Source organism: Trichomycterus rosablanca, chromosome 3 (assembly GCF_030014385.1).
Source record: "Trichomycterus rosablanca isolate fTriRos1 chromosome 3, fTriRos1.hap1, whole genome shotgun sequence".
Lineage (NCBI taxonomy): Eukaryota > Metazoa > Chordata > Actinopteri > Siluriformes > Trichomycteridae > Trichomycterus > Trichomycterus rosablanca.
Window position 1 is genome coordinate 29,255,822 of NC_085990.1, and position 19,719 is coordinate 29,275,540.

The 19,719-nt window shown below is 38.4% G+C and overlaps 1 protein-coding gene across 1 annotated transcript in view; it reads right to left on the minus strand.

Annotated features, from left to right (window-relative positions):
• The window catches only part of adarb2 (adenosine deaminase RNA specific B2 (inactive)), a 111,676-nt gene that overhangs the window by 41,734 nt on the left and 50,223 nt on the right, over positions 1 to 19,719 (minus strand). The window contains exons 4-5 of the mRNA XM_062992041.1: positions 9,105 to 9,273; positions 4,300 to 4,451 (exon numbers count right to left, since the gene is read on the minus strand). Coding sequence (XP_062848111.1) covers positions 4,300 to 4,451; positions 9,105 to 9,273 — 321 coding nt within the window. The remainder of the gene's footprint in view (positions 1 to 4,299; positions 4,452 to 9,104; positions 9,274 to 19,719) is intronic.

Consider the following 19,719-nt stretch of genomic DNA (forward strand, 5'->3'; position numbering starts at 1 on the left):
AAGCTTATGCAAGAACTCAACATTTTGATTTTAAGACATTAAAACTACTTTAAGTGGTGGTCATTCAGTCAGTCACAGTACATGATTTCTGCAAAAACATTCTCAAGACAAAACATTTGAATTTAAACTCTAGCTCTTCTTGACCAAACTATTGCTTTAAGGTTGGTTAAAAGCTTCTTGGTCTTTTTTGGTAGTACTGGTATTTAAACTTGTAACTTTTAGTTTTAAGCAGCTGATTCGATTGGTTGAAAATGTTTTTAAAAGGGAACTTTTTTCTGTCTCTTCCTATAAATGACCTTGGTGTTAGAACATTAATAGATGTATTTATGTTGATTAACACACTGAGATCTAACAAAATTAGAAGAAAAAAATCACCTCAAAATTATCTCAAAGCTACTTAACAACAGTGTTAAGTTAGCTGTTAAGTTAAGCTGAGTTTCTCTCTCTGAACTTTCACAGAAGTCTGTGAGGCAAACGTTAATAAGTATAAGCCGGTTCGCTGTAAAAGAGGACTGATGAGGGTTTAAACACTTTAATAATCAAACACAAGAAGTTCAAAACTTTCCTGCAAGAAGGTGTCCCTCCTCCTTTCTACTGATTACTCTGCCATAGATAACCCTTTGCCTCCCATATACAGTGCTACCTTGAAACTCAAAGTCAGTTGGCTCTGGGAGTGGTGTTGTGTTTAAAAGGCGTTGAGCTTCAAGGTATTTTTTTCCTATAAGGATGTATGGGAAACCTGTTAATGTGTTCCATGGTCCCGTGGAACTGCATATATTTTAGGCTTATGTAAAAGAATGATTTTATATGTTACATGATTTTATATGTACTCTCAGCACTCTGAGCTATAACACAAGTTTAAAAGTGAAACAGGAGGAAAATACAGATAAACACAGGGCACTTTTAGAATTAATTTGACAGTTACTCCACACAAATGCAGATTCAGCTCATATTCGCACTTTGATGATATCTTACTGCATCACTCAAGCCAAGCGCTGAACAAAGCAGCTGTTCATTGTTATTTTGAAATTAAATAAATTAATTAAAAAAAGTTTAAGTGTACAAATTTCTCGACAAAGGGCTTCGAGTTTCAAAGATTTTGAGTTTAGAGGACGTCGAGTTACAAGGTACCACTGTATATAATAGTGCACTAATCTAAGATAAACATGAAGGGTGATGAATGTGCATGTACAATTTATGATGGAAATATATTATAGATAAAAAAAAACATCCTAGTGATTGTACAGAAAACAAACTTGATGTCTTAATAAATCTGTCTTAATCTGACATGCTCTAAAATGTGAAAGTGATTTTGAGGGCACTAGATTGGGACATAAAAAGTAGTTGCTGTCTAACAGCAACTGACAAAAGTTTATAAAAAAAAATATATATCTTTTTTTTAAAAAGATCCCTTTAATTTAAAAATAGACATGTGAAAATGATAAAGAAATACAGACTGTGATCGGAAGCATGAAACATAAACAGCAATGAATAAAAAAATGAAACATGAGAAAAAGTAGCTGTTTTGACTTAGATGCAACTGCCTTTAGATGATGCATTTTGTAAATTTTGTGTTTTTGCAACACATAAAAAAATCACTGTATGTTTAAGCTGTATGTATTTCTCTATTGTCACAAAGTTTTCTACAACCTAAAAAAATCACAAAATGTAAGCAATTAAATTCCCTGCAGTTAATTATAACTACCATCTACTTGACGTTTCTGTAGTCACATTTGTTTCATTTTAATATATTTTGTCCAGACTGGTGCCCCATTTACTAAAGATATTATTGTTATTAATGATAATAAAAAATATATTATTTAATGAATAGTAATTCAGTAATAAATACATTATTATTATTAATTACCCTGCATCCTGTTATTTAACTTTTCTGTGTATGACCCAGTTTTGTATTTTTGAATTCTGATTTTCAGAATTGTATCATTTGTATTTGTTTGCTCTACATTCAGTATTTTAAAACCTGCTTAACTTATTCCTCAAATGTCTGGTCAATCATTTCTGTTCTGACAACATTTTAAAATGTATTTATTTATTTTAACAATTATGTTCTGTTGTAGAGTCTTGAATGCTGTATGTATAACTTGTATGGCAATTAATAAACACAATTACATATGAGGCTATTTTGAATGTACAGTTTTACAGTTTCTAATCACTTTGCATTTTGGATGTACCAGGGTTTGAGCTGTAAAAGCTAATTAAACTTAGTCTTGCATACATTATTTAATGATAGCATTATATAATGCATTTATTATGCTGGCTTAGTAATAAAATCAACAACTCACTAAGAAGCTAAAGTGCTTCACAGCCAGTTAGCCAATTTTAACATTGGCAGTTGTAGTCTTAACTCAGGTACCAATATAGATGTAGTATTCTTACATAAAGGAACCATTTGTGAATGCAGGGTAAATTGTAACTATTAATTAAATAATAGATTTTTTATTATCATAAATAACAATAATATAATTAGGGGCGCCAGTTTTTTTAGTTTGTGAACCCTTTGTGACAATAGAGAAATACATATGGCTAAATGATTTCACGATACAATGATTTCATGATATACAAGAGTTTAATGGTAATAGGAAATGATAAGCGGAGTTAAATATACAGAATGTATAGGAGAGAACACTAATTAAAGAAGACAAGTAATGGAAGAATTTAATGGCTAGCTGAATGAACATAAATAGTAAAAATACACTGATAAAGTGTAGAAAAATATTCAGATGTAATGATTTTTCTCAATTTACTATATGGAGAAACATACAAAAACACCCCTAATGTGCCCCTGTGCACAAAGCAAGCACATAAAGAAAAGCTAGTTTTAAATAAACTCCAGTGGCCTTCACAGAGCCCCACTGAACAGCTTTAGAATAAACTGGTATACAATTGATTCTTTCTTGATCAACTTCGATACACAGCTATACCAATGCTGCATTTTTTTAAATGGATTTCTCTAGAGACTGCCTTTCTGGAGATTGCAGGTAAAGCCTTGATGTGCACTGGTTTTTAGTAAAGATTACACTAAAGGTTTTGCCTTGGTATCCTCTTCTTTTGATGGTACAGGATGAGATCAGTTAGAGATCAGACTTGAGCTTTTGGAAATTCAGACTGGGTGCATTTCATAATTCTTACACAGTGCTGGGACTACACAGTTGCTATGTGAGTAAATGTTTACTTCACTTAATCAACAATAAGAAACATAATATGATTATATACACTATATTGCCAAAAGTATTCGCTTGTCTGCCTTCACACGTATATGAACTTGAGTGACATTCCATTCTCAATCCATAAGGTTTAATATGATGTTGGCTCACACTTTGCAGCTATAACAGCTTCAACTGTTCTGGGAAGGCTTTCCACAAGGTTTAGGAGTGTGCTTATGGTTTGTCACAGACGGCTGGAGTAGCCTGTCATATTATGAAATTCTGTTCTCATTTCTGCACTATCCCTTTTCTATCCACTGTCTTTGTTGCAGTTTGTGAATGTTTCGTGTCTTTTATTTGATATTTTGCAATTTGTTTTCCTTTTTAGTCACAGTAATATCTTCATTAGATATATAAAAATGGGCTTTATTTTTCAGGTGTGCAACTGTATACACTACACTAAATGTACACCACAGTACAGTACACTAACACACCACCACCATGTCAGTGTCACTGCAGTGCTGAGAATCATCCACAAACTAAATAATACCTGCTCTGTGGTGGTCCTGTGGGGGTCCTGACCATTGAAAAACAGGGTGAAAGCAGGCTAAAAATGTATGTAGAGAAACAGATGGACTAAAGTCAGTAATTGTAGAACTACAAAGTGCTCCTATATGGTAAGTGGAGCTGATAAAATGGACAGTGAGTGTAGAAACAGGGAGGTGGTTTTGATGTTATGGCTGATCAGTGTAATATATATACTATACTATATACTATACACTACACTACCTACATACACTAAATAACTATACAGAACAGTAAATTAATGTATAGTATAGTATACACTCACTAACTGTAGAGTACAGTACTGTATATGAAAGTGTGGATACATTTAGAATATCCCTCGTATCTAAAGTAACATATTGTTTGTCCTCACACATAGCAACACAATGCCAGAGTCTTAATCTCTATATACCCAACACATGGAGTAGAAAGTAAGCCATGTGGAGTCAAATGTATTCAATCTAAGGAACCTAAATTGTAACTGCAGCATGACACAAATTGTCTTACAATTAGAACACAGTGATTGTGAGTGTGTGAGAGTAAACAAAAATACTGTGTATAAATATCTTACAGTCTGTGGTGAGTTCGTAGGGTGAGTTGATGCGGGCGTCTCCACATGGCGAGGTGCTGATGTACATGTGGAAGAGGATGTTGTCTCGGAGACGGAAATACGAATCTTTATGTCGGATGAAGATGGACTGCTCCCTGTCCTCCTCTCGCTTACTGTAGCAATATCACAGAAAGAAAGATGATGGGATATCAGGCAGACAAACAGACATAAAAAAGCTGGGTGAGAAACAGCACTGTCGCTAAAATGTTTAGAGCACACATTCTGTAGTAATAATGGAGTAAAGAAACAGTGAAGAATGCTGGCCTTTTTACCAGACGGAGGCATAGCCCATCACTGTCAACTCTCACAACACACACACACAAGCACTGCAGTCATTACTCTGTCAGAAAAAAAGGAGAGGATAAATAGAGGAGCAAATCGGATGTTGTAAGTCTTTAACCCAAATGATGTGGAGGATGCGGGTACATGGTACACACTCCTCCAGCGATGCCCCACTTTAACACACATCAGCAAATTTACTGACACACCTACAGGACTACATCAAACAAAGAACAGAAGAAAAGCCACACACACAGATTCTAAACTCCAGATTATGTGTGATGCCACCAGTTTTTAACAGTCTTTACCACTAAATTCATGGTCGGAAAAGCACAGCTCCTATTTTCCAGTGCATTTTTCCAGTGTTCTTGCTGTGCAGTGGGAAATAATCTATGGTTCTTCTCACTAAAGCAACTGAAGCATTTTGTTTGGCTATGACTGTAATGTTTGATCTAATTAGACTTTCGACTCTCTGCCATCTGCACATGAAGATATAGTAAGTATGCAAATCCGACATTAAAGCAGACGGTTTCTCACTAGATGAGTCTGAATCTAGGAAGACATTTGAAAGTTTTTTTTTTCAGACTTTAATCAGCAATCATATAACACTGAAGCCCAATAAATATTTTGCTCTATCCCAGTGATACACCATAAGACCAAATGTATGTGGACACCTGAATACAAGCTTGTTAGATGTTCCATTTATGAGGGTTCTTCAAAAAGTTTCCGCACTTTTTTTAACTCTATCATCACATCATCATCACATGAAAATCTTCTTTCACTTAAAGCTTCTTTGAGCAGTCCAAAAAGGTGGAAATCAGATGGTGCTAAGTACTTACTATAAGCTCTCTCTCAGTCTCTCAGACATGACCAATTACTATTCCTCCCGCCCTCACCATTTCCAACCAAAATATAAAAGTGCGAAAACTTTTTTGAAGATCCCTCATATATGCGTGGGAATTGAGATGGACTTGGAGTCCCTCTTTACACACTGCACTCTGCACCTCTGAGAAGGCTTTTTTTTAGTATATCTGTGGTAATACAGTATGTGCATATCCAGTCAAAAAAACATTTAAGAGGTTAGAAACTGATGTTGAAGTTCACTGGGATTGGCATCAGGTTTCTGTGCAGACCATTGAGGTTCTTTACAACGATCTTGTCAAACCATGTCTTTAGGGGCCACACTTAGTGCACAGGGGCACCATCATGATGGAACAGGAGATATGCTTCCCTAAATATTACCACATAGTCTATCCGTTTAGTATTGTGGAGATATAAACATTAACCCTGGTTGCTGTAGAGCTTGGTTTAATTGCAGTTTTTTTAATATTTGATTTTTTGGCATCTTGGGACTTTCTGAATAGGTTATAACTACAGTCCTGGAAAAATTAGGCAGTCTGGCTCCTTCTGCAAGATTCCCCAAAGTGAAGTCCGGTAGAGCCTTTGAAATGGCTTTGTTACCTTTAAAATTTCTTCTGGAATGGAAGTTCATGGCAAACTCTTTTATTGTATAAACTAGCTGACTTTGATCATAGGTTTTAAGATAAAGTGGATTCAGGAAGTATTTAGACCCCTTTCACTTTAATCTTGAATGGATATAATTAGCATTTTCCACATCAATCTAATCTTAATCACCCATAACAAGTCAAAACATGCTTTAAGAGCTTTTAAACATTGCTTAGGAACTTAAACTGAAAGTAAATTAAATCTCTTATCTAGAAAAATAATGCAAAAGTGTTCAAACCCTTTGCTGTAGCACTGCAAATTATGGTCAGCTGCATCATGTCTGCTTAGGACGTGTCTTGAACTCAATAGATGTTCACCTGTTGCAATTTGAATTCATTGGATTTAGTTTGAAAGTAAATAATAAGTAAATAATAGTCATTTACATTTACATTTTTGGCATTTATCAGATGCTTTTATCCAAAGCGACTTACAGTATACAGTCTAAGCAATTGAGGGTTAAGGGCCTTGCTCAAGGGCCCAACAGTTGCAACCCTGGCAGTGGTGGGGTTTGAACCGGCGACCTTCTGCTTACTAGTCCAGTACTTTAACCACTAGGCTACAACTGCCCAACTAGTCCACAACTGCCCAACTAGTCCACAACTGCCCAACTAGTCCACAATTTACACTGCAACGTCAGGACAAGAACTAAGTCATGATGTCCGAGGAACTGTGTATCGATCTTTGCAATTATATTATAGCATAAATAGGGACAAGAATATAAAACAATATTTCAAACAATCTTCTTGGGTTAACGCCCACTCAAAGCCCTGAATTAAACCCCACTGAACATCTGTGGAGAAACCTGAAGATGGCACACATGCTCACTATATAATCTGATAGAGCTCGTGGCGATACAATATATCCATATACAAGTCTTGCAGCTGTAACTACTGCATAAGAAGCTTGCTATATATTATTAAAATGGGTCTAAATACTTTCTGAATAAGAGATTTTAGGTTTTGATTTTTTAAAATAATTTTGTTATAGTCTAAAGCATGCATTCATTTTGTTATTATTGGTGGTTAGGTGAGATTTATGGCAAAGTTAGCAATTATATCTATTTAAGATCAAATCCACAGCACCAAGTGTGCGAAAAATGAAGGCATCTGAATACTTGGTGAATCCACTGTAAGTGTATTTACTTTATAATCTACATGGCTAGCTGAAATCAAAACTGGCTAATCTTAGATAGCTAGTTATTTCTACATCTTCAGACTTCCACTACCGACAGCAAAGGGTCTCACCAAGGACGGATTAAGGATAGTCTGGGCCCCTGGGCAAAGAGTTGTTTTTCTGTTATGAATGATTTGTATTGTATCAATTCATCTGCCAGGCTCATGTTCAGATCTGAAGGATATGCTGCAGCGAGTGAGTTAGCCTTTAAAGTGAGCTCACTGTTGGACATATTGTCAGGCATGAAAAGAACATCAAATAGCTCAGTTAAGTGTGTGTATGCATTTAAACTGCTTGAAATTGCTTGTCTTAAATTTAAATAATTGCTAAATTGCTAAATTAATTTGTGTCTCTGCGCTTAAGAGAAATTGAACATAATAATTTTGAAACAATACAAATTCAGAAACATTAAGTAAGGGCCTGAATCGCATATTTGCAACAAAACGTCTGTTATGAAATATGGTAGCTTGCCTGGCAATTTGTAGGTCCCTAGAAAGTCAAGGAGCCATGGTAAACGACTTCTATGGAAGTCAAGGGCCCCATAGCAGGGGCCCTCGTGATCAAGGGCCCTCTAATGGTATGCCCTGCTCTTCTCTAGGGCCCCCTGGTAGGGGCTCTCATAACCAGGGCCCTCTAAAAATATGCCCCCCTCTTTCCTAGGACCCCTAATAGCCAGAAGTCGAAGGCAGAGCAGTGCCACAACGCCTCATCCATTTTCATAAGGGGCCCAAAAGCATGGCTAGGGCACAAAAGCATGGCTAGGGCCCAAAAGCATGGCTAGGGCCCCCAAAAGCATGGCTAGGGCCCCCAAGAGGCCCTGGGGTCAAAGTCCCTAATAGTCAGAGGATCCTTAAAATGGAGGGCCCTCGGAAATAAAAATATATTGTATCATAAATGTTGATAGGCAAAATGTTTTGGGCCAGGGCCCCCCCGGGGCCCCCTGACCTTAAGGGCCCCTGGGCGCTGGCCCCACTGGCCCGGTCAGTAATCCAGCCATGGGTCTCACCAACACATGCCCCATCCGACACGTGTGTTGTAGCCGACTGTTTCTTTCTCACCTGCATTAGGTGAGCTCATATGGAGATCTGTATTGCGCAATGAGGGTCTCCATTATCCCCCATATTTCTGCATGCACCATTAATAAGCCAGCAGAGGCTATAACTGCAGCAGTTATGAGGATTCCTTTATGACATTACTGTCTTTCGTACAAAACAATCATTGTTTGTATAGGTGCCCGGCCTGCCTGAAGCCGATCTGAGATTCAAACTCAAGAGTTTGAGATGTCAGCTTAGGCGTTCTAGCATATTTTACCACTGCACCCCCCTTGGGCCTCAAATCCTTCCTTTAATCTAGCTGGCCATCTCCCTCATTGCCACTGTAAATGCAACCTCTGCTGGCTGGTCGAGAAGCCTACATAAGAGGTGGGTGATTCACGAAGAGCATTGTGTAGCTTTACGTACGTAATACAGATCTCTATAAGAATCCACCAATCGCAGGTAAAAGAGGTGGTTGTTGACTCCACGTGTGTGTGGTGCATGATAATGTGGCTGCTCTCAGTCACAGCAAGGATGTTGCAATAAGAATTAGATAAAAGAAGGAATAAGCCATGAACCACAAACAACTTTTAAAAGGGTGCTATTGATGTTGAATTTGTGGGTAAATAAATGAATTGATATTTTACAGACTCTCTTGGGTATTTCTGTCATGGAATGTCATGTTTTATTTAATATATGATAAGAATTTCAAATAATTAAGTGTGACAATAAAAGTGGACATTACACAGTGGGTAATAAATGTGTCGGACATACCTGAGGTGCAATTCCAGTTGTGAATAAAGGAATCTCAGCAGTGCTCGTCTGGCTGTGATTTCTGCGTGACAGTCATTAACAGCTAAACCCTGATCACTCAGATACTCTCCATTTATACACTTGGTACCCGTAGATAGTGCCACCACTTCAGCCTGTCTCACATCCAGCCCTGAATAAATCACACAGACACAAAAAGAGTCAAATATGGAGTTAATTTGTATGAGGAGTTAAGTTAATATGAGGGCAGTTGTAGCCTAGTGGATAGGATACTGGACTAGCAATCAAACGGTTGTTGGTTCAAACTCCAATGCTGCCAGGTTGCCAATGTTGGGCCCTTGAGCAAGGCCCTCAACCCTCAATTGCTTAGACAATATACTGTCACAGTACTGTAAGTCGCTTTGAATAAAAGCATCTGCTAAATGCTAAAGTGAAAATTTAATAATGACCTTAAACAATTGAACTCATTCCAATAATTTTTGCAACTGTTTTATTTCTGTTGGTAAATTATTAGAACACATACTTCATTGTTCAGAAAGGGTTTTTAACTCTTTTTAAGGCTTAGTTTGGCTGCTGCCATGAATTTATAAAGAATTTATGAAACTTCTTTTAGAGCTTCAGGTTGGAAAGCAAACCAAACTGTCATTTTCTGGTATGGCAGCCTTGCATGGTAAGCTCATGGCAGTGTAAAGCCCATTGTTTGACTGTGTACAATGACATCTCTGCTCCAGCAGCTTTTAATTCCTGGCTTAACATTTCCTCTCAGCATATGATGATAGCTCATGTTAGCAAGAAAATATAGGTGCAGTCAGACTAGTCATTCATATGGACACAGAGAAGTCACTAGCTGAAGTCATTTCTGATCATTAGCAAGAATTCAAGAATGTAGCCAGACCACAAAATTAAATGACATTGTACAATTGTAAAGTGTGTGCAATTATTCCTCTAGTCTTTATTAAATTGACACTTTCTGAAAACAGGATGTAACTGAATTGTGAATTGTCCACCATCCAGATAACATCTGGTCAGTGACTGATAAATACTGATTTATCTGACCCTTTCAATTTATGGGTCCTTTCCATTGATAAATGGGGTATAGTAGAGTCAGGTATATGTATATGGACTGTCCCTTTCTGACTTTTCCCAGATGTCAAATCTCAATAAGAGATGGTAGTTGGCCTCATGAAACCAGTGGCTGCTAAATTCTTGGCAGTATTCTTCATTCAGCACTTCATACAATTCTGTTAACAATCTCTCTTCTGTTCAGTTTCATGTTTGACAGCACTGATCAGAATCGATATGGAGCTCATCTGGATCATTGAGACTCTCTCAGTCTTCAATCTTCTATTCTCTCTCTTCCCCCCATCTGCCCCAGCCTTAACCTTTAACGCCTTCAACCCTGCCTCAATATTAGCTTTTATTATTGTTATTGCTGGCTTGGCGTGCTAGAGGCTGAGAGGCCACGACTTCCAATCGTGCCTGGGCTCTGCCTGATAAAAGCTCATATGTTGCCTCTAGCCTGCAGTTCTCGAGTAGTCAGTGAACCCTGAATTTTTGAGTGATGGAGAGATATTTTTTGCTTTATTTTTCAAGCTCTGTACATGCTGAGCCTGCCAATCTTATGCTACATTTTCCCCCTTCCAAAATAAATATTAAGTCGGTGTGGGTAGGAATAGTGTGGGTCTGGGTGCATTTGCAAGCAGTGCTGAGTTTGTGCCGGTGTTGTAGGTTTGATGTTGCTGCAGTTTGTAAAAACTGGAAGACAAAAACAAGGTGTGTACAGCATTCTTATGGTGAACAGACTCCTGACTTGATGAATCTGCTTTAAATTTAAATAACTACTGCAATAAAGCTTTTACTTAGAATCTGAGCTTTGGGTGTATTTAAATACTTTATTTAAGTGGATATAAACAGTTTAGTAATAGAAAACCACTAATAAGAAAGAAAACATCAGCATCTACATAATGAAGAAATGCGAGTAGGAGTGAGTGTGGGATTTGATGGCTTGGTGAAATGTGAACTGATGTAGGAGGGAACTTTGAGAGCACATTGCTTGGCATAAATTATACTTTGACAGTTCTCACTTCATAAATGTTTGTTTTAATTTATTTAACAGTAGTAAGATTGAATTAATTTCTCAATTTAACGTAAAGTGGCAAGATTAAATGTTTAGACTCGACTAATACAATCAGACCATTTAATGTTCATTCTGGGCACCCAGGTGGCACATCAGCGCCGAGATTTTGAACTTCTCGTTTCGAAACTCGGTGTTGCCACCGGTCGGCTCTGCGCCATCTAGCGGGCATAATTGGCAGTGCCTACAGGGCAGGGTGGGATGACCGGACTATGTGGGTGGGGTCTTCAAACGCTGTGTAAGGACCCTGATTGGCAGATAGAGAGGCGCCTGTGCAGAATGCATGGGTGAAAAAGGGTCCCGCTAAGGGCTGCGCTTAAGTCGGAGGAGGCGCTATACCCAGCGGAAGACAATTGACTACGCTAAACTGGGAAAAAATGGGAGAAAATAATAAAATAAAATAGAAAAAAAAAATGTACATTCTGACATGGTTATTAAAATGGGACTGCCTTTAAAATAATACTAATAATTATATTATTATTTTTAATTGTTGTAAATGCGATTCTGACTCCTGGAAACCATATGGATAGGGTTTCTCCAGACTAGCACCAGTTAAAAATGGAATTATGCAGAGTCCCCAATCACATACTGTAATGCTGGACTCAAGACAAGAGGCAAGGGTGGACACACCCGCAGAGATATTACATATCATGTATTCATTATTATGATGAACAAGACTATGTTTCAAAAAATAAGACAAGACACACATGACCTGTTTAGCACTACGCTAACTACTATGCTAAATGCTAATTGCTAATGCTAATCTAAACCCACCTGAAACCTGATCCTAAACCATCCACTACCCTAAGCTAAGCAAGATACATAGGCTGGAATACAATACATGATTCTCTAAGCAAGATTCTTAGGCAATACACGTGATTTAAAACGATACATGAACTACAATACAATACATGATTCTCTAAGCAAACCACCAAACACAAAAACCCAAAACCGGTTCAAAATCAAGTTCCCAAATTGGAATGTAGCCTGTTTCACATCAGTCAAAAAGGGCTATCACTGATAACATACTGTACAAAGAAATTTTATGTTCGTGTTTCTCAAAAACAAGCTGAACTATGGACTCATCTAACCACAGAACGTTTCAACTGTGCGTACGTTTGAACTTTTAGACCATGTGAGATGAGCTCAGCCCCAAGGAACTTAGAAGCGTTTCTGCAGAGAATTGGTGTATGGTCTTCTTTTTGTTTAATAAAGTTTTAGGTAGCATTTCTTGATGCAGTGGCAGACTGTTTTAAGTCTCCGTGATTTTCTGAGGTACTATGTTCCCATTCTTAGTTTTTTTTTTTTTTTACCCCTTTTTCTTCCCTTTTAGCGCATCCAATTGTTCAATTAGCATCGTGCTTCCTCTCTGTCTATGCCGAACCCTGCCCTGACGGAGGTGATTGAAGCTAACCCGTATCCCCTCCGAAACACGAGCAGCAGCCAGATGCATCTTTGCCACCCACACATTGACGAGTTTTGGCGCCACCTAGCGTTGCATGCGGAGAGACACACCCTAAGGGCACCCTCTCCCATCTCTGTGTAAGCGCCTCCAATCAGCCGGCAGAGAACGTAATCGCATTCTGACAGAGAGAGACCCACATCCGGTTCTTTGTCCCACCCCCCACATGAGCAACCGGCCAATCGTTGCTCATATAGCCACTCAGCTTCGAACCGGTAAAGCAAGGCTGGATTCGATACGACGCTTCTCAGAATCCAGCCCTGGTTGCAGCGCGTTTCTTTTTACCGCTGCGCCACCTGAGCGGCCCCATTCTTAGTTTTTGAAATGTGTTGCAGAAATGAAATTCTATATCTATTTACAAAATATAATGAGTTTTATCAGGTAAAACACTAAAATCTTTTCTTTTTACTTTTATTAGTTAAATAAAGATTGTAGATATAATTAACAAGTAACAGATTCTCCTTTTTCATATTATAAACTACAATATATTGTATCCTTCTATAGAATAAATAAGCTAGGGCAATGATAGTCGCTGGACTAGTGAACACCATTACCAAGTTGCCACTGTTGGGTTCCTGAACAAGATCCTTAGCACTCAACTGCTTGCATTGTATTTAGTAATAATCGTAAGTCATTTTTAATAAAAGCATCTGGTAAATGCTATAAATGCAATGTATGTTTTGTGTTTTACTTCCCACATCTTGAAGAATTCAGGGATGAAGCACAATTTCACGGTAATCATCCTGCATTAGGGTTTGTTTGGTAGTGGATCCATATTATCTCATAAGTAGACTATATTATACTGTTTTAGGTCCTCACCTACCCAAATAAACCACGCCATGGCTGACCTCAGATTGAGTTACATTATCAATGTATTAAGACAAAAATTAACATTATTAAATTTTATTTGCTATATTTTTGAAGGCATTAAACCTGGAGTATCTGAAATATTGTTTGTTGAGATGATATAAACAATAGGAGCAAGTTTCGTTTTTTATAAGGCATTCAGTGGCAAAACTATAACCTTCAGAGTTGAAGTATGTGCATTTGTGTTTTTCAACCAAGGGTGGTGCAGCGGTCTATCCCAGTTAAAATCTCAGCAGGTGCTATCAGCTGGCTGAGCACCTACACAGACATGACTGGCTGTGTCTTGGGGATGGCCGGAGCCTCACGGTCAAGGGTTTATTCCTGTCTTTTCAGGGAAACAAGACCCACCCCGACCCTGACCCAGGATAAAGCACCTACAGTAGCTAACTATAGTTTTGCCTTTTGGCAATGATTTCTCAAGAAATACTATGGCTTTTTTAATAGTTCTTCATATTTGACATGTCATTAAAATATAAATCACATCTTATTCACATTTTAACCATATTGTTTTAGTTTTCAAGCCCAAAGGACATTGGCATGGTTCACTCTTTCATGGACTACACTAAATAAGAAAATAATATAGTGGCCTTTATTCTGTGTTAAATAAATAATGTAAAATAAATAAATCAATCAATAAAGAAAAACAAATGCTAAAACAATTCTGAACAAATCTGAAGGCTGAGTAAGTATCTAGAGGTGAAAGAAATCCAAATAGGCACAAAGCCATTGAGATGAGTTATGCTATTTATTTCTCTCTCTCTCTCTCTTTTCACACACACACACACACACACACACACACACACACACACACACACACACTTTATACCATCCATTACTGAGCTGCTGTGTTTTCTAGTCATCAACTAGTCCCAGGGAAGTGGACCTGCCTTCCTATCCCTCAATATACCAGGCCAAAATGCTTCTGCCCAAACTAATAACTGCTCGACATACTGCAACTTTCCACTGACAACGTTTTGGAGAGTGGTCATGTATCCTAATTGGCAAAACCTGACAAGTTCCAGGACTAAAATGCAGCTTAAAAGCTCAAAACCCCATTTAAACCAATTTAATTATAGTACAAATGTTCTGTGTAATTCTGTTCTGTAAACATTGTTGCAAACAGTTCCTACAGATGTCTGAAATTGTGTTGATTAACTACAAGTCTTCTTGCCTGTTAGCAGTGCTAAAACAAACTGTGTTACTACACTCTCTAGGTCAGTAGTTTAAAAATAAATGCACTACAGAATAAATATATTTCTACTGTCAGGTAGAGAAAAGGCAACTGACAAGACAGTCTGGCAGTATCTTTTCTATAAATCAAGGAATCATTCTAGAAATCAGGGTGTTAGTAAGAACAGTATACTACACAATTAAAAGACACCTGAAAACAATGTTAAAAATGCCATAAACATTGTTTATATAAGTTTTCATGCAGTAAAATGAAAGCAAAATGATGTCTCAGTAGTGTGTTGTTGTTATAGCTTGTATTTCTAATTTAACTAAATTTAAATATAAAAATTTTAACTATAAAAGTGAAGACATTTTAATTTAAATTAAGTCAAGGCACCCAAGTGGTGCAGCAGGATATTCCGCTTGCACACCAGCACCGAGATTTTGACCTCCTCGGTTCAAAACTCGCCGTTGCCACCAGTCGGCTGGGCGCCATCTAGCGGGCATAATTGGCAGTGCCTGCAGAGAGGGATGACCGGAATATGTGGGCGGGGTCTCCAAACGCTGTGTAAGGATCCTGATTGGTGGATAAAGGCGCCTGTGCAGAGTGCATGGGTGGAAAAGGGTTCCGTTAAGGGCTGCGCGCGGGTCGGAGGAGGCAGGAGCAGCAACATACCCTCCTCAACTGCAAGAAATCAGGGATCCCCAACAGCGGAAGACAAATTGACTACACTAAATTGGGAGAAAATGGGATTTAAAATTAAATTGTTGTAGGAAATATGTTGCGTAACTAGACATTAAGTAATTAGTTAAGATAACTAGTAATTACAATTTTCAAAGCTTTTGAGTTGAAATGGCTTTAAAATCTTTAATAGTGCGTGGCCCATGTGACAGGCTGCATGGCACAGCAAGTCTCTTTTTAAAGCCTCTATTGTAACTCCTCCCCCCCCCCCCCCCCCCCCAAAAAAAAAAAAATGTTTATTTCAAGTTTAGTATTTACATATTAAAACATTTAATGTTTTATTTACTAGTATTTATAGTTAGATGCTACATTGTAAATAATAAACAATCATTAATCTGTGAGTCAAAAAAAGAATCCTGGTGTGTTTTTCCCAGAAGCAACATTGCTGTTCCTAAAATAAATAGAGTTAAACTGTCTGTGTTACACTGCATGCCATAGTTTAGATGGTTCTCTTGCTGAGAGAAATGGACTGTGAGCTAATTTCTCATTTAAGCCAGCGTGAATTTATTGTAAAGGTTTCTCAGTGTTGTGAGGAATTCAGGGTTATTGCAAGCATGTCTGATTTTATTTTTTTGATATGGCTATTTAAGAAAAAAGATAGATTGTAGATAGATCCAGTAGATAGATTGGGAAAATATTTTAGAAGTGCATCTGCGTAGAGGTTGGTTTTTTCAGATAATGCACGGCACCTGTTAGTGGGTGGGATATATTAGACAGCAAGTGAACACTTTATCCTCAGAGTTGATGTGTTAGAAAAGCAAAAATGAAAAATGAGCAAGCGTAAGAATTTGAGTGAGTTTGACAAGGGCCAAATTGTGATGGCTAGAAGACTGGGTCGGAGCATCTCCAAAACTACAGCTCTTGTGGGGTGTTCTCGGTCTGCAGTGGTCAGTATCTATCAAAAGTGGTCCAAGGAAGGAACAGTGGTAAACCGACAACAAGATCATGGGCTGCCAAGGCTCATTGATGCACAGGGGGAGCAAAGGCTGGCCTGTGTGGTCTGATTCAACAGACGAGCTACTGTAGCTCAAATTGTTCTGATAGAAAGGTGTCAGAATACACAGTGCATCGCAGTTTGTTGTGTATGGGGCTGCATAGCCACAGACCAGTCAGGGTGCCCATGCTGACCCCTGTCCACCGTTGAAAGCACCAACAATGGGCACGTGAGCATCGGAACTGGACCACGGAGCAATGGAACAAGGTGGTCTGGTCTGATAAATCACATTTTCTTTTACATCACGTGGATGGCCGGGTGCGTGTGCGTCTCTTACCTGGGGAACACATGGCACCAGGATGCACTATGGGAAGAAGGCAAGCCGGCAGAGGCAGTGTGATGCTTTGGGCAATGTTCTGCTGGGAAACCTTGGGTCCTGCCATCCATGTGGATGTTACTTTGACACGTACCACCTACCTAAGCGTTGTTGCAGACCATGTACACCCTTTCATGGAAACGATATTCCCTGATGGCCGTGGCCTCTTTTAGCAGGATAATGCGCCCTGCCACAAAGCAGAAATGGTTCAGGAATGGTTTGAGGAGCACAACAACGAGTTTGAGGTGTTGACTTGGCCTCAAAATTCCCCAGATCTCAATCCAATCGAGCATCTGTGGGATGTGCTGAACAAACAAGTCCGATCCATAGAGGCGCCACCTCACAACTTACAGGAGTTAAAGGATCTGCTGCTAACATCTTGGTGCCAGATACCACAGCACACCTTCAGGGATCTAGTAGCGTCCATGCCTCGATGGGTCAGGGCTGTTTTGGCAGCAACAATATTAGGAAGGTGGTCAGGTTATGCCTGGTTGGTGGCTTTAGCAACTGCTTGAAAGCTTGACACCATGTACAGTATTTACTGAAAGCATTGACTTTTAAAGAGCATCACTAATCTGATAATAAAGTGTTAGTTGCTAGTGTCACAAATACCTGCTGTATTTATCACTTTTGTGCACTTATTAGCTGTGACTACATCGCTGAACTGTTCCATCTTCAACTGTGGTACCTAAACAGTTAATATTATTTATAATTTATTTATATAATCTATTTAATGTTTGAGCCTTTGTTATTTTTAAAGACACTTTATGCTTTATTATGTAAGTATCACACAGTTGACAAAAATCTTGGATCTTACCCAGCATGCTGTGTGGAACAATAATCCACTGGAGGCTGAGAAATGCCATTTTTGCATCTATTCTGGCTGTGTTAGTTCTGCCAGGGGAAATTTCACATCCTGGTTTAGCTTAATTAGCCCTATTACACACTGGTTCTACATAAGCTCTGCTTTGCATGGCTCTTTATGAGATTCATTCATACTGAGACGTTTTGCCTGCCTCAAGATATCTGTCTCAAGATATTTAAATGAGAGCAATTCTTTATAAACAGTACAGAGTTTAGGCGTACAAGGTATATAAAAAAGTTAATACATTTGCACAGTACCTATTTTGTTTAGAAGTTAAATTCATAAGTTGCTGGTGCATTACTAAATGTTTTAAAATGAAACAATCTCCTAATCTAAGTGATGATCACCAGGAACAATAGGATATTCAGCTCATTTACTGCATCACCCAAAATAGCATGTATAATTGAGTAATGGGCATTTGGGGAACAAAGGCAAATCACCTTTTCTCTCAACATTTTCTAATCATTTGAGAACTAAATTTCCCCCCATTATTGATGCACTACATCAACAGGTTTCTGTTGTATTTTTTGAGATAAATCTTGACTGAAGATAGGTCCTTCTAGCAACTGCACACTACACTGATCAGCCATAACATTAAAACCACCCCCTTGTTTCTACACTCACTGTCCATTTTATCAGCTCCACTTACCATATATAATGTAGTGCATCTGTTTCTCTACATACCTTTTTAGCCTGCTTTTACTCTGTTCTTTAATGGTCAGGACCCCCACAGGACCACCACAGAGCAGGTATTATTTATGTGGTAGATCATTCTCAGCACTGCAGTGACACTGACATGGTGGTGGTGGTGTGTTAGTGTGTGTTGTGCTGGTATGAGTGTGGATTTGACACAGCAGCTATGCTGGAGTTTTTAAATACCGTGTCCACTCACTGTCCAGCCGTTGGCTGGAAATTTTTTGGTTGGTGGACTACTCTCAGTCCAGCAGTGACAGTGAGGTGTTTAAAAACTCCAGCAGCGCTGCTGTGTCTTATCCAATCATACCAGCACAACACACACTAACACACCACCACCATGTCAGTGTCACTGCTGTGCTGAGAATGATCCAACACCCAAGTTATACTTACTATGTGGGGGTCCTTACCATTGAAGAACAGCATGAAAGGGGGCTAACAAAGCATGCAGAGAAACAGATGGACTACAGTCAGTAATTGTATAACTACAAAGTGCTTCCATATGGTAAGTGGAGCTGATAAAGTGAACAGTGAGTGTAGAAACAAGTAGGTGGTTTTAATATTATGGCTGATCGGTGTATGTGTATATGCAGTCTTGGTTATCATAATGTGTGTGGATAGTACACATACACAATACATACATTGTACATTTGTATTGGTCCTTTTTTTCTTTTGTTCTTGTTTAGCTACTGGAGGCCAATAATTTGGGATAAATAAAGTATATATCTATCGGTCTGTCTGTCTGTCTGTCTGTCTGTCTGTCTGTCTGTCTGTCTGTTTATCTATCTATCTGCTATGTGTGTAAAATAGTTGGTTATTTATTATATGGTTGTATATTATTACAGAATTCAAATTACAATAAGAATCTAATAAATTATAATGTCTGAAATAATTATTTTCATTATTTTACAATGCATTATGATCTTTAAAAATAAATGAACAACACGTTAATACTTCAATTTACATCAATTATATTAATTGGGAAACATACCATCCAATAATCTGTAAATAATCACACTACATAAAGGCCCAGAGTAGGACTATTTCTGCATCCTAGGCCTACTTGCACATTGGCATATTTACTATTACTTTAAGAAGGAACGCATCTTCCAGGAACACTTAGATCTATTTGCAAAGAGTGACAAGTACTTTTTGGGATGCTTTAGACTTCCAAGGGCTTTCCTTATGGAGCTTTGCAATAGTTTGAAGCCAGCACTGCAGAGCCGTACTAAATGATCCAATGATCCCAGTGATCTCTGGGACATTTCAGAGGAGGCTAGAAGATAGGGTAGGGATATCACAGGCATCCATCAGCCGTGCTCTCCCACAAGTCGTGGATGGAATAAATCAAATGGCCACACAACACATAGAACTC